Genomic DNA, 15,720 nt, shown 5'->3' with positions numbered 1-15,720 from the left:
GATAAAATTCGTCTCAGCTACGACTGTACCTCGACATACCTGAACATAAACACAGCCTATGGGGGGCTTTGTGTGTCTCCAAACAAACAAAACAGGAAAAAAAAAAAAAAAGCCGGAAAAGTCACGTGACCGCGCGCAGGAGTTCAAGATGGAGACTGAGCGATTTTGGTGTCTTCACTGTTAGCTAGCTGTTTACTAATAACAAACAATAACAGCGGACTACCACCACGTTTTTTTTTAACGCTGACAGTATAGATTTATAACCCCAGCCCTGAGATGTGCATTTGGCAGCTTTTGGCCACGATGAGGTAAAGTTATTTGTAAACAAAAGACCACCTGAAGAATATTCAACATAAAGAGGTAGCCAGAGGAGAAAACTGTCAATGCTCTTCATCATAAAGTCATCTTGAGAGAGAGAGAGAGGAGATCGAGATGGCCCTGAGAGAGTTGAAGGTTTGTCTCCTGGGGGTAAGTAAGTGTGCATCGACTTTTATTTGAACCTGCGTATTTCTAGTTCATACTTTCTCTGTATTTATCTGTACCTGGCATCAAATGAGCCACACTGCTCCTTCATCAGACTTCATCAGACTTCATCAGACTGATGGACATTTCTCTGTTTTATCACTTTAATAATCTGTGAGCCTGTATAAGTTAAACTGACTGATTACTTTACTGTCTTTTGATCACTTTCTCAATGTTAAGTCAGCCATAGGATGAACAACCTGTCCACATCTCTAAACAGTCTTAACAACAGCTTATAGTCCACATCATTTTTTAACATTATAGCATCTGTTTACTCCCTAATCTACCAATAAGTAAAAGCAAAAGTAAAACAACTCGCCAAACATTTCCTGGTTCCATATTTTGAAATCCAAATTTGCTGATTACATCAATTTGGGCTCAAATCAAGGCGTATGAAGATGTCAGGTTAGGTCAGTGGAATCTATTATGGCACACTGTAACTATTTTTGACATTTTATAGACTAATAATAATCAGAAAAATAACTGCTTATTTCAGCCGTACATGTGTATTAGCTGTGTATTTTATTTAATGTCACTGATCTTTGCTTTGGTCAGTATTTACAAAGGTAAGAATGACATTTATGAATTTATGGACAGCAGGTCTTTACACTTGACAAATACCCCTTTTGTGTTTGAAGCGCACATAGTTTCTTGCCATAATGGTTGTAGTTTATCTTGTCTTATAATCAATCTCACTAAGAAATTCTTGAAGTCACCTCAAGCCTCCTCCCAATAATATGCTTGTGAGGTTAATTGACTGTAAATCTAATATCTAAAGGGTTATGACTGCCTGTCAGATAAAACAAAACGTTTGAACTTGCACGGAGAACATTTTCCCTAAATTTTCCAGGCGGAAGTAATGGATTGTTGCTGTTATTTTATAGCCAGTAATAAACATATTCATTAGTTACAGCCCTAATACATATTTAACTTTATGAAACGTTGTATAATATCCCCTCCAACATCCTCCACTCCTCCTTTTTCAAATACCGTACAGCAAAACAACAATGCAACAAGAATGTAAGCTTAACTGCGTCTTCCCTGTTTAACTATTACAAAGTAGCAGACCTACACGGGAAGCAGGAAGGAAGAAGCTGCCATGAAAAAGCCATAATGTCTGGGCACGTTGCCAGAGAGTGTGTTTTTATAGTTGTGATTACACTTCTATTAATAGTTTATGGCCGTGTTTAGTAAGCATCTTCTTTATTTTGTCTGCGCAGGACACTGGCGTTGGAAAATCCAGTATTGTTTGGAGATTTGTGGAGGACAGCTTTGACCCAAACATCAACCCAACAATTGGGTGAGTTCGGTTTCCTGCTTTCTCTCACGCTACAAGTCATGTTACTTCTCCGTTTCAGTGGTGTGTGTTTAGTATTGTGGGACATAATTGTGAAGTCAGGTCATTTCTGTCTTTAGAAACATGTAATAACATGTAATAAAAGTTGAAAGATTAAAACAATTATTTAGCAACAATTTTGATATTCAACTAATTGCTTATAAAACTTTTCTGTAAATATATAAATGTTTCTGCTTCTATCTTATTCTTTGTAAGGAGTGGCTTATTGTCTTTGCCTTATATTAGACTGCATTAAAGGTCTTACACAAAGCATCAAAAGCTTAAATAGGAAAATATGTTTAAAAAGAAATGAATTAATGAAATAAGATCCAAAAGAAATACAGAAACATGATAATAGAATATAAAATATATTCACCAATTTGTTATGGAGATTTGTGTTGGGTCTGTCAATAATAATTAACGATTACTAGAAGTGATCCGCTCTGCTCACCCACGAGAATCCAGTGCTCTGAGGTTGCTAACTACAGAGTCTTCCTGTCCCGCCGGACACAGACTCACCTGCTGGTCTCACCCAATCGAAACAGATTCTTTTGTACAGTCCACCTCAGAACGTCTTCCTGAGGATTTAGGCTCACAGTTTGTTCAGTCGAGTCGCAGATCACAGGACATGAAGACATGTTTTACATCTTATGGAACATACTTTTAGTAAAACACTAAAGTTGGTTTAATAAATGAGTATTGATCAAAATATTGGACATTATTTGCTGCCTCTATAACGACTTAATAACAAACAGATAGCCGATGAAAAATAGGCCTGATTGTTTGAGGCACTAAATTACAAACAGACTCTGCATGACTCTAACAAACACAGTTGGATATTTTTGTGAAATAACCTTTACATATTGGCAGACATATTGTTATTGAATTTATAATCAAAAGCTTGTTTAAGAACCAAAACATATCAAAAATAAACTATTTGCTGAACTCTAATTATTACAAGTCTTAGAGAAAGTTTTTCATTTGGGAGTGTGTTGTTTACTAAAGCTGGTACACATTGTAATAATACTACAAACCAGATGAGGCTATAAAGGAAGCTGTTACTGTCTCAGACTTCAAAATGAGAGTCAGAATCGGCTTTATTGGCTCACAAATACAAGGAATATGACTTTGGTAAACTGTGCTCTCTATGTACAAAAGTATAACATTAAATATGAAACAGTAAACAAATGCATAAAGAAGGACTAATTAAAAAATACAATAGTGCAGAGATGAAAAGTGCAATTAATGCTGAAATGAACATGATAATAAATGATGTAATTAGGCAACAGATGGGTTAATTTACAAGAGGTAGATAGTTTTCGGTTGAAGTCCCGGTGCGGACCAAGTCTGGAAATTTGGTCTGGTAGCTGGAGAGGTTCCAGTTCACTTCCTGAGAAATGCAGAGGTGCCCTTGAGCAAGGCACTCGAACCCCCCCACCAGCTCAGGAGTGCTCGCCCCCTCACTCAGACATCTCTCAATTAGTGCATGTAGCTACATGTGTGTAGCATGTTCTACAACAGGGTGTAAAATTGAATTTCCCCTCGCGGGATTTATAAAGTATATCTTCTTCATCTTTTTACAGTATTTGCATTAAAGCAGGGACAGGGTGCATAGGTTGATATCATTCTTTGGGACAAAACCTTGAATCTTAAGTTGCAGCTCTTATGAATTTGTTTTATTTGTTTGATCATCTAATATTTCTCTTGTGTCTTATTCAAAACAATTGAAGCACTAATTTGTCTTCTTCACCAGGGCTTCCTTCATGACCAAGACGGTGCAATACCAGAATGAGCTGCACAAGTTCCTGATCTGGGACACAGCAGGACAGGAGCGGGTGAGTGATATGCCCTGAGGTTTTGGCCCTTCACATTGTTTTTGAATAGACTAGTGGAGCATTGTAAATCTTGAGTGTTTTAAGTCTGTACAGCCTAACCACAACAGCACACAGTTATGATACTGTAATCAATCGGTTTGACTTGGCCGATGTGAAAATCTACTGATTCCTCCCATGTGGTGTTAAAGGAAGTGAGAAAGTTACACGCATGTGCTCCCACCACTCCCTAAATCAGCCTCAAGGAGAGTGAAAGGTGCAGTTACTCAATATTTCCGATAGGGGGCAACATTTATCTTTCTATTGATGAGTTATTACCCTTTTTAATGCTCTTGTAACAGAAGTCCCCCCTTTTTCCATCATTCAAAAGACATGTGTGGTATATTCATGATTTACACTCTTTTGATTGGTGCCCTGCATCTCTCTTCCATTGCACCTTTTCTTCCTCATTGCATTCATATATTTCAAGATACAGATGGAGTGTCATTGCCTTACTATTCCTATTTATAGTTGTAACTTAATTATATTTATAATAAAATATTCCCATTGAGTTCTCAAATCTCTTTTACAAAAAGAGTCATTGCCAAGACTGCTGCATAAAAAGTTCCAAAGCAAGCAACAGACTACAACAAGCAGAAATGATATCAAACAATGATTCAGCAACATTCAGAAACAACACATGTGCATGTCACTATCATATAATATAACCATCAATTAGTAACTATCATATGCCACTTTTCTATGTAACCAGTGTGTGGAAAGCAGAAATAATTTTTTAAACCCAAACGTGCTTCATGTCTAGGCCCAACGCCTCTTACAGATTATAGAAGAAACATTATATTTTTTGATTTTTAAGTCAAATTCAGTATTAAAGTCCTTACCACCAACATCAACCCCAGGTATTTGTAGCGTACGGAACTACTTTCTCGCATGACTCACTCCCACATTTCCCTGCATTGACTCTTCCCTTTTTTTCTAAGCTACCCGTCTCCTTTTCTCCTGCACAATCCCCTGCTGTTGTAACGCCTTATCCCTGCTGCTGTCCTCTCCAGAGAGTGAGATAAGATGCTGTTGGCCTTTTATCTTCCTTTTCCCTCCAGAGGCCTCGGCCTTCTTCTAGACCCTTGAGGGGCACATCAATGCAGCCCTCGTTTAGGATAAGACCAGATGATGAAACCCTAGCTGTCTCAGATCACTGACATGTACTGCCTACCAGTGTATCTTATCTTCCAGCCACAGCATCTCCATGTCAGATTGTGTTATTTTCTCCCTTTCTATTGTATTTTCTCCAGTGGAGTGTTTCTTTTCAATTATTTTCTTGGCAACAATCAGTTTTGTTTCTGTCATTGCTGCTTTGTGTGCTTTTCCATTTTCTCCACCTCTTCTTTCCAATGTTTTTCACTACCATGTGGCTTCCCAGTCTCCAAAAAGGTTCCATTCTCAATGGGCAAAATAGCAGCATTCCTTGGGTAGGTTTTTGCGCAGTGGTATTTTGAAGCCCTTCTGTGCTTGTTTCTCTTACTTCTGCGGAGTGTTGGCCAATCAAAAGCTGTTGATTTGAGACAGGGGAAAACAAAGCCAGCCAAGGCACATGCAAGGGGAGGCCTGGGCAGAAAGGAAGCTCTGTGATTTCTACAATCCATATCTCAAGACCAGATGAGGCCTCATGAGTACATCTAAGCCCAGTTGTCAACAGCCCATCGAGCCCTTCCTCTCCGGCTGTTCTTTCACATAGAAAATAGGCAAGACGAACCATCAGCCTACAAGAACTGGAGGGTTTCTTTCATTATGCACCCTTGTAGTCTTTTTTGCTTGTGGTTTCGGTAATTAATCAGCACTTACAGGGCTTCACATGGGCTGTTTTCTGGGCTGCTGTGTGGTCAGACGTCTGGTCTCGCTGTGATTACTCTTTGGGTTAAGGCAGAGAGAGACCACACAGGACTGTTGGTGGTGCAAAACCAGCAGTGATACAGACGGCCCTCTCCACAGTGCCTCTGCCAAAGCTGGATTCCCGTTGGTGGACTTGGGGCCAGTAACAACTGTAATTATGTGGAATGTGTGCTTTCCTGAGGTAACACTGTCACTCCAAGATGGATAGTTTATTCCATCATATTGTAAAGGAAAATAGAATTGGCGGGAAGGTCCAGGTCATTCCAAGTGAAGGTCGTTTTCAGTCACGGTTGTTTCTTTTTAAATAAATATCATTATTTAAAACTTGACACAAGCAAAATGAGCCCCAGAACAGTCAGTGTATTGCAAGAAGGCCTTAGAAAAGGTTAGGAGTTCAAGAGAGGCTGCTGCAAATTAAAAACTGTGTAGAGGCTGTAGTAACTGTATTGAGATCAAGGACTTGTAGCAACAGTAGAAAAAAACTGTGATTGAATTTCTTGGATTTAGACTTGTGGTGTGTTTTTTGATGACCAAAATATCTGAGTTTGTCCAACCAGGATGGACAGGGATGATATTGTATCGTGTTGTATCCTATCCTATCGAGAGGTCGATGCCTTTCAGACCTTGGCTCTTCATCTGTGACAAGATTACACCATGACTATACAGACGAATTAGCTTTGAACTTTAAGGCAGCATGCTAAAATGAACATATAAACATGTCGACTGGCATTTTATAGCTTTAACTTGTTTGCTTTTCTTAACTTACGATCTACTAATAGTTCCTAATTTTATTTCAAAATAAATGCAAGTTTGTACTCAAAAAGGAATTAAAGTACCCTCAGTCTTAAGACAGTACAACATTTCAAAATAAAAGCCTAACAAAAGCTGTTTTCATCCAAAATAATGGAATTCATGGAATTTGTGATTAACAATTGAAATTCAGCGATTGAAAGTTGGACAGCCCTAAAAGTAATTATAATTCTTATGGTCACAAACTGCACCTGCATTACCTTGAAGGAATATGAATGCTTGTTCCAAGTTTCATGAAGATCTGTGAATTAGTTCTTGTGACATTCAACTCAAAAACATTTAAAATGATCCTCATGGTGGAGTAAAAGATTTGGAGCGCTTCATGCTGGTGAGTGTCGTGCTCTGGGCAGATGAATTTGTGTGTCAAACATCTTTGCAATCCATTCTCTAGTTTAGATGTTTAAGTCTGGATCAACGTAGCAGAGAAAAGAGAGAATGATTTCATTCCATAAAGTAATGCAGCTGGCATTGGTTCAAACACTTGGTTTTTGAATAGAACCAGTCCAGGCTAAGTGTTGAAGCCATGTTTCAGCGAGCTTTGGAAATAAATTTAACCAGGAAAATACCAAAACCTGGCAACAGGAGGCCCCCCTGAGCCTCCCAGGCTTCTTCACATGTTGTTGTGATTACGCTGTGCTTTTTGATCTATTGGGTTAAGATCAACTGGTCTTCTATAAATATCAAAACTTTAACAGCTTTGGACACATTCTGCTCATCTTTCTCTTGATATATAACACATGTGTGAGGTCTGTGTGGAAAGTCTCACCATACTCACATTTTACATCAAACCACTTGGGCGTTCAGTTTTTGAAAATGATACAAGGGTGAATTTTCTCAGATTTTTAGTCTACTTTTTGTGTTTTTCACAGTCAGCACTAATAATGCAGTCTGATAAAACTCGCAGTTATGTAAACACCACGGTCTGTGACTATGTAATGGATTGGATATACCCACCCAAAGCCCTAATATTGTGTCTGAATCTTTGTTTGTAGAGTGGATATGTATGAGGGCGCATTATATTGCAACCATGTACTCGCATATATAATGAACACATTTCAAGAACATTAAGGTGAGCAGTCTTCAAACTTGATTGTCTGGAAAAGAGTTTTAAAATAACTGGTCAGTACTCCTTTTGTTATTTATGGTTTTAAAAGGTTTCAAGGCCATACAAAGACATAGTAGTGTCAGAAGAACATACTAAAGGTTTATTCAATAAATCCTTCAAACGGGAGCTTCTTGAGGTGGGGATCTTGTTTGCTTTTCTTTACCTAATCATGTTTTTTTGATCCAGCTCTCACTGAGGGATGTGCGTCTCCTTTTTGATAGTTCATAAACACTGGCTTTAGAAATCGCCGCTTCATCCTTGTCTTACTAATCATTGCTTCTCTTCGCTGTCCTTTCACAGTTTCGTGCCCTGGCACCGATGTACTACAGAGGTTCAGCTGCGGCCATCATCGTTTATGACATCACAAAAGAGGTATTATTTACTTTTTAATCCTTACACCGAGTAATCCACTAAGTACTTACTTACTTCATTGTTTTGTTACGTCTTTCCTTCATTTTGAATGAATAGGTATTGAAGTAACTCCTCTGTATTTTTAAAAAGACATTAATTTTCTTCTTTATGGTTCTCATGTCTACATGGTAACTGTGACGCTACAGACAGTTAGCTTAATTTAGTATAAATCCCCAAACTGGAGCAGGTTAAAACAGCTAGCATTGCTCTTTTCTAAAAGTTATAAAACTTCTCCCAAGCTCACTCATTCTCACCTTATATCTTGTTTGTCTATCTGTATAAAAATGGAAGCGCATTATAAAAACGTAGTCTCCAGTCCAGTCTCAAGAAATTAAATGACCCCCCCCTTTAAAATTAACATTTTAACAAATCAGATTCTTTAATGAATTTAAAAATCATTGTGTAGTGTGTTAATTACATAGGACTTAAGGTATAAAGGTTTAGTTACGTTGGACCAAAGCCAGGCTTACCATTTCCCACCCATTCTCTGTCCTCATGCTAAGCTAAGCTAAAAGACGGCAGACTCAAGCTTCATATTTACTATAAAGAAACATATGACATCTATCATATGATCTACTGTAAGTCTTATTCCCTGACCTGTCACATTATTAATTACTGAAATTTGAAAGTTTGAGAAGTGAAACAATTATATGCTAAATTTTCTGAACTAAATACACAAGTTTTATTCAAAGGAAAAAATGGGTCCCTGAACACTGTTTGGAGCTAAAAAACTACCAGGAGAGTTATGGTTTAACTGTTGCGGGCCCCCCAACCATAACTTCTCGCATAGATCTTCATCTTCACAGTGTTAAAGGGACCACATTTTCCTCTGAGGACAGTTTGTGTAGAGAGTTATGAACAAATACCATCTATAAATTTCTCCAACTTTCACATTTCTCTACCAAAACTTCATACTGCACCTTTAAACAAAAAAAAAATCTAAGTCTTGGCATAAGAACTTAAAAGCTATTGATTTATGGTTAAGTGAGGTTTCGAGTCAACATGTCCAACCTCAGACTTCTGAGGAGCTATTGACTTTAACATGTTCACCTGTATGATCCTCACAGGAATCCTTCCAAACACTGAAGAACTGGGTGAAGGAGCTGCGACAGCACGGCCCCCCTAATATTGTGGTTGCCATCGCTGGCAACAAATGTGACCTTTTAGACGCAAGGTATGCCCGAAATGATATTTTCTAAGGTGCACTATGATTATTCCTTTTTTATTTACAGCCTTAGAGTGATGCCAGGATCTCACATGTCTGGTTTGAGTGAAAAAATCTTGTGAGTCAATGCTAAAATTGCAAACATGGAATAATATTTAATGTTTGGCTCATATGTTCCACTGCAATGAAGGAGTATTATTGGCTCCCTTACTGTTTAGTTCTCTGTGTAAACAGGTTGTTGTGAATTATAAGGTGATCACAATCTCGCCTCTTTTGACCTTGATAGTCAGCTTAAACGCTTTCAAGATGCTGGAGATGGGTACAGCAAACATGTTTTGAATAAACATCTCATTAATCTTTTATATTTGAAGAGAAGTTAAAGATATTATTATCTGTTATAAAAATAAAAAAGCCTTTTGTTTATAAGATTGTCCATGAAATTGGTCAGTCTTCCATGTAATAGCAGTAGAAGTACATTTGATTATTATCATATGATGCATGAAATTGGAGATTTAGTTCACATATTACACCGTTATTATTCTAACATGTCTCTGATGTTTACAGGGAAGTGCCAGAGAAGGATGCCAAGGACTATGCTGACTCCATTCATGCCATCTTCGTAGAAACCAGCGCCAAGAACGCCATTAACATCAACGAGGTGTTTATAGAGATAAGTGAGTGTGTTTTCTGCTGCCTGCTCGTCCTCAGGTTCCCTTTGAGCCATGACTAATTAACTATTGTGCTGCTTTAAGATAATTATCTCGTCTGCCTTGGAGTTTTAAAGCAGGTAGAGAATGTTTTGACCAGATTTTTGATTTAGTTCAACAGTGTTATTGTTTACTGGATCTGTATCAGATGTTTGGCAGAAGAGAGAGCTTGTTCAGGATAAGCTACAGATAACTCCATGGTGAAAGAAAAGCAGAATCCACTTTATTGGGACATCTTGACACCATGTTCTGAAAGACAAAATTGCAGACAACTACTTATGAGAGCAATTGAACCCATTCTCGGTATAGCAACTGAAAAATGAAACATAAAGAGAAAATAGCAACTTTATAACAATGTGGGCATGATTGTGAAATACAAAATAACCTTGAGCACGTGTTCAGTATGTAGTCTGTATTTTGTCAAAACATGAAAACTTGATTTACATCCATAGCTCAACTATTGTATCATTAATAATGTTTGTAGAAACAACTTTGAAAGAAATACTTGTGTTAGTGCCCGACCAACATGGGACTTTGGGGGATTTAAATCTAAGATGACATAGTGATAAGCTTCATGCTTTACATCTGCATACATGTATTTTTTTGTGTGTGTCATCTCATAGGTAAGCGGATCCCTGTTGCAGAAGCAGCAGGAGGAACATCAGGAAAAGCTTTCAAACTGGGACGACAGGCTTCAGAGTCTCGCAGGACGTGCTGCTGATGCTGATGCTGGTGACTGTCTTCCCCCCCCCCCACCCCCCACCCCCATGGCCTGTAGCCTGACCTTTCCATTCCCCTTGTGTCCACAACCTGCTCCAACTTACAGGCACCACAAACCGTCACAACCACACAACCCGCCATCAGTGACACCCGGATGCAGCATTAGCAGACTGATAGCTGAGCAAAAGCATTTTTACCGCAAGACAGCTATTGTTACATTTCTTGTAGGAGACGTACTTCAAGGATACTGAGCAATGAGAAAAAAACATGCATTTATACCTTTTGATGTATAAAAGCCCCCCATATATATATATATATATATATATATATATAAATATATAAATACATTTTACTGGCTTCTGTAATGGACACTGACCTCTGTTTGGTGTATTATAGCCCTATGCTGACCAGAGATCTTTAAAGAAGTCAGAAGTTGTTTGTACTTGTAAATTTGTACAAATCTACAATTTTCAAATCAAATCATGGAATGAAAATTGTTCAATTTCACCAAATGATTTTGCCATTATGTAAGTTATTTCCTTTTGTCAACTTTGTGAAGGATCCATCTATACAGTTCATGTGCATAATCACATATTTATCATGAGATTTTATTGAAGCAGGATATGGTTAGAAACATCAATACCATTCTGTCATCTCAATTTGTTGAGCTGTTTGAAAGATTATTTCAAGAAATCATGCTGATTTAGGGTCAAGCCAGCGGGATTGTTCACATTAGACTGACGTGTTAATATGCGATCAGTGTGGTCACATGGTGGAACTGTAAGAATGAAAGGTATTTGGGAGCCTACTAGCTTTGCATTGGAAGGAATAGTTGGAAATTTGGGAAAGTATGCTGGCTCAAATTTTGCTGCACATGAGATGAAAAAATCAACACTACTGTCATATTGTAATGCTAAATATGAAGCTGCAGCCGATTAGCATAGCTTAGCATAAAGACTGGAAACAGGAAAGCAAAGGAAGAGGGCCAAATCTGTTCAAAGGTAAATAAATCTACTTAATGAACACATTATATCTGTTAATACCACCCTTTAACCAAATTAATGTTCCATTGTTCAGGCATTAATTTGGCCAACGATTTGTTGGCCAGTGGATATATTGGGAAGTTACTGGTCCCAGCAAATAAACTCACAACACATAACCCTTTTACAATAGTGAATGCCTTTTCTTTATCCTTTTTTGAATGGATTTATCAAACAAATGAGAGCAAAGTGTTTCCCCCAGTTTCCTGTCTTTATGCAAAGGTAAGCTAATATGTGGATGTCATTTGCATATATCCAACAGACAGGTAAAGGAAGGTATTTGTGTTCTTCTTATCCACCTCTGAAAGAAAACAAATGCATGATTTTACCTAGAAAAAAACTATTCCTTTAATTGTGAACCTTGTTGTCCTTCTGTCTTTGGCTTTTTTGGGGGAGTATTCTGATGGTCAACTCCCCCTGAGAAAGACAACGACTTATTGTGAAATATTTTCTCAAGAACTGTACAGTCAACATCTCCTGATGATGGAGCTTTAATCAGTGCAGAAAGTGCTGACTATGACAGTTTTGAAGTTTATTATCATATGATAACAGTCCAGATGTGCTCCACGTTTCCTCCTGTTATTACTCAAAAGGTATTAACTGAATACTGAATATGAAGTTCCCCATATTGCATGCAGCATACTACCGTTTGTCTCACAATATTACTTGAGCTTTATTTCTCTCTCATGTTCTTCGGAGAGCCTGCCTGTCCTCTATACTTTGCTGCAGCTTTAAAACATTTAACAGGCCAGGCTAATGTTTATGAGGTCTTGCCAAATTTTTTAATTGTCCCATAAACATTTTTTTAGGTTTCCCGTTTCTTTCCTCAATCAGATTGCACATGTAATGTTGTTTTACTACCTTGCCTGCGATGGAAACAGTATGATCTTGAAAACTTGACAAGGTTTAGAGGGAAATCAGATTTAAGAGCTTAAATCTCCCCTTTGCGTAATGTTTAAGGTGGAGAATTAGACGTGGCTCTGTGTCGACGTGCTGACCCCTTAATGAACCTCCTTTCTGCTCTGAATTACTGTATGTGCTTTGTTCCAAACCTCTGCTTTGTAATTTCTTTTCTCCAAGCTTTTTTTGACTCATTCCTTTAAATTCCAGGCACTTATTGTAAGTCCAGCTTTCAGAGAAATGTGGTGCACTTTACAGCAGCGTTCACAAGGCCCTATCATCCCCTTAAAAAACATGACAACTTTTCTCCTCTGAAATCCTTAAGTTATGTTCGAGTAGAGTAATTTCCCTCTAATATTGGCCTAATTAAACTTCAGTAGAAGTTGAATCATGAGCTCTCCACGGACGTAATAATTTTGTGTAATCTCATGCTCCTCTGTATCTCCTGAGAGTCCCTTTTAGCCCAAAAACCTCTTTACAAAGTTGCCAAATAACACAGATGTGGCTTCAAGTCGACTGCATATCCACATTTATAAATGTGGATTATGCACTCTACTGTCAGTGCAAGCCACTTATTTGCCTTCAAGCATCTTAAAAAGGATCTGTTACTGATCATCGCTGTGCTGAGCAGTGCTGCTTTCTACTTCCTGTAGTGCAATATTTTTTGTTATGTAAAATGGGCCCTAACCCAAGAAATCTGTAACAGAGTGAGAGCGAACACTCGTACAAAAATGTGATGGCCTTTCCTCAGTCTCAAACGCTAGATAATGACATTAACCTTGTTTTTCTGTTGACTTGATGGCAATTTTATGCACACACAGTTTATCATTGGAGTAGTGTTATGGAGCCAATCAAATGCCTTAAAAACAGTGACATTTGAACATTTAAACTTCCAATTGATTTATTGATTTACTCTGCTGCACTATGTCATAATGTTAATCTGTCTAGTATTTAATATCTAGCGCAAGCCATTCTATTAAAAAAGGGAATCAGTCCGGTACTTTGAAAGGAGCACTTTGTATTCATTGGCCTTTATTACTCAATCTGTCTGCCGTCTGTTATTATCTCTGTGAAATCACTTGGTGAAACATACTTAGAAAGGTGTCGGACTCCTTAACATGCCCTGACGTTATTTTAGGCTTTGACGGTTTGCCCGGCTCTTATTGCTATGAAGGACATGGTGCCAAATGATGTCAAAGCCGTTTAACTACACCACACTTAATCAACCTTTTTTTATTGATGATGTATGGTTATAATGACAGTTCAAATCACATTTAAAAATGTCCCATTTAACTGAAAACAGGAGGGATACCGACAGTATGGACGTTTTGCATTGAAAAATAGCATTAGTCTTGGGCTGGCCCTGGGATGATTATCTGTATCATGTTTATTTTTCAGTATAAATAAATACCGTCAATTGCACTCATTTCTATGACTATATTCTATTACAAGCCAGTTGTGTGACCTAAACAGACTTGTACACAATGTGCAGTAATTCCATCAGCGTTGTAGTTACCATATTTAGCTTTTTACTATGTTTCATATCGATTGTAACAAATTGCCTGAAAAAAAAATGTTTGCAGTGTATTCCAAAATGTGTAAAAAGGGTATTGTCAATTGGTTTCCTAATAAAAGATTGACAAAAAATATAACTTGCCCCTCCTGTTACGTGTGTCGGAGAGAGTGTTAGTCCTTTGTGTTCAGTTTTATTAAATAAGCTTAATGGCAGACCATTAACAATCATGGCAATATTAATATCACATCAGTACATTCAGGAAAATCTGTATCTTGGTCTGTGTTAAGTTTCTCACTCTTTTGTGTTACGCCTCAGAGAGAGAGCATGTTCCTTGGGAATACAGTGACAATGTTGGTGGTGATTGGTTGTGTTGTTCAGTTGGCAGCCTGCCGCCTGGCTATAAATAAGAACACGACACTTGAGATGTGAGTTTGACCGACAGAAGACATTTCACTCCACTTTTAATAGTCCTGAGAGGTCGGACCACTTATTTAACAATCTCCTTATGTCATAAGAACCTCACTATATTACATTGACAATGAAATTATACAGTGCTGGAACCTTTTGATTCAACGTATATTGGTGTCTCCATTAATATGTAACTTTGGTAAGTGGGAAATGTGAGAAGCATGGTGTAAACTATTACACCTGTTATAATGAAGTGCTCCTCTGAAGTATCACTGTTCTAATCAATCATTGCATGGTATTGTGCCAATAACAGGGGAGCTTGTAAATAAGGGGGAACAAATGAAGAGTTAATCAATTAATGACAACAGTTAAAGGTGCAATGACACACTGGAATGATTCCAGTTACATGATTGATTCTACCGTTAAGCTGTCTCATAGTCAGGCAAACACGAGGGTTTCACTTTTTGACTACATATTGTAAGAATAACCTGTCAAACACAGGTGTAGCTTGAAAATAAACCAGGTTTGTTCACAGATTCATTCATTCATTCAACCTTTATTTATACTCAAAAGATCATTGAGGGGCAACCCTCATTTACAATGACATCGAGTCATTAGAGAAATAATTAGAAAACAGACATTAACTCAAAAAGAAAAACAGGGGAAAGATAATACAAGACTGCTAAAATCAGTCTAAAAAAAGGCTAAAATGTACTTAGATAATTAAGCAAGTACAAAACTGCAATAAATAAACACAGTTATGTAAAACAGTTACAAACAGAGGTTGGGAGGCTTAAAATCCGGTTTCTAAAATCCCCAGAGGGTAAAAGTTAATTTCCCTCAAGAAGACGCTGTATGTTGTTCCAAGAGTCCGGTGCAGAATAAGAAAAAGCTGATTTTCCCAGTTCTGATCTGACTCGAGGAACATTCAACAGTAAACGTCTTGAGGAATGTGTCTAGTAATGCCCAGTCGAGAGATGTATGAGTTCTATCAGGTATGAGGGTAATTTTTCTGTGAGAGCTTTATAAATAAAAAGATGCCAGTGCATATCACGTCTTTCTGTTAGCGATGACCATCCAACCTTGTTGTACACGATACAATGATGTGTATCATAGGGGTCACCTGTAATAAATCTTAATACAGAGGGTAGACAGAGTCGAGACGTTTAAGCGTTGTGGCAGGTGCATGCCTATAGATGACATCACCATAGTCCAAGACTGACATTAAAACAGACTCCACAACCCTCTTCCTACAGAACATTGGAAAAACAATTTTATTTTTGTAGAAATAGCACATTTTTTGCCTGAGTCTTCCTATAAGATTATTAATGTGGAAGTTAAATGTCAGTCTTTCATCA

At 37.8% G+C, this 15,720-nt stretch overlaps 1 protein-coding gene across 1 annotated transcript; it reads left to right on the top strand.

Moving 5' to 3' along the window:
* The first annotated feature begins 150 nt into the window (after positions 1-150).
* On the top strand, positions 151-13,860 carry rab22a (RAB22A, member RAS oncogene family). Its single transcript, XM_020629395.3, has 7 exons — positions 151-468; positions 1,743-1,822; positions 3,612-3,693; positions 7,796-7,867; positions 8,974-9,080; positions 9,636-9,745; positions 10,402-13,860. The coding sequence occupies exons 1-7, from the start codon at positions 433-435 to the stop codon at positions 10,497-10,499; spliced, it is 585 nt and encodes a 194-aa protein (XP_020485051.1). The 5' UTR covers positions 151-432; the 3' UTR covers positions 10,500-13,860.
* Positions 13,861-15,720: the final 1,860 nt, after the last annotated feature.

Source organism: Labrus bergylta, chromosome 5 (genome assembly GCF_963930695.1).
Source record: "Labrus bergylta chromosome 5, fLabBer1.1, whole genome shotgun sequence".
Lineage (NCBI taxonomy): Eukaryota > Metazoa > Chordata > Actinopteri > Labriformes > Labridae > Labrus > Labrus bergylta.
This window is presented reverse-complemented; position numbering and strand designations above follow the sequence as displayed.

What these genes read in the sequence shown, in the direction of transcription:
- rab22a (XM_020629395.3), top strand. Translation starts at nt 433, where the DNA reads ATGGCCCTGAGAGAGTTGAAGGTTTGTCTCCTGGGG. An exon ending in TGTGACCTTTTAGACGCAAG is followed by an intron (nt 9,081 to 9,635) that starts GTATGCCCGAAA and finishes TGATGTTTACAG; the next exon opens with GGAAGTGCCAGAGAAGGATG. An exon ending in CGAGGTGTTTATAGAGATAA is followed by an intron (nt 9,746 to 10,401) that starts GTGAGTGTGTTT and finishes GTCATCTCATAG; the next exon opens with GTAAGCGGATCCCTGTTGCA.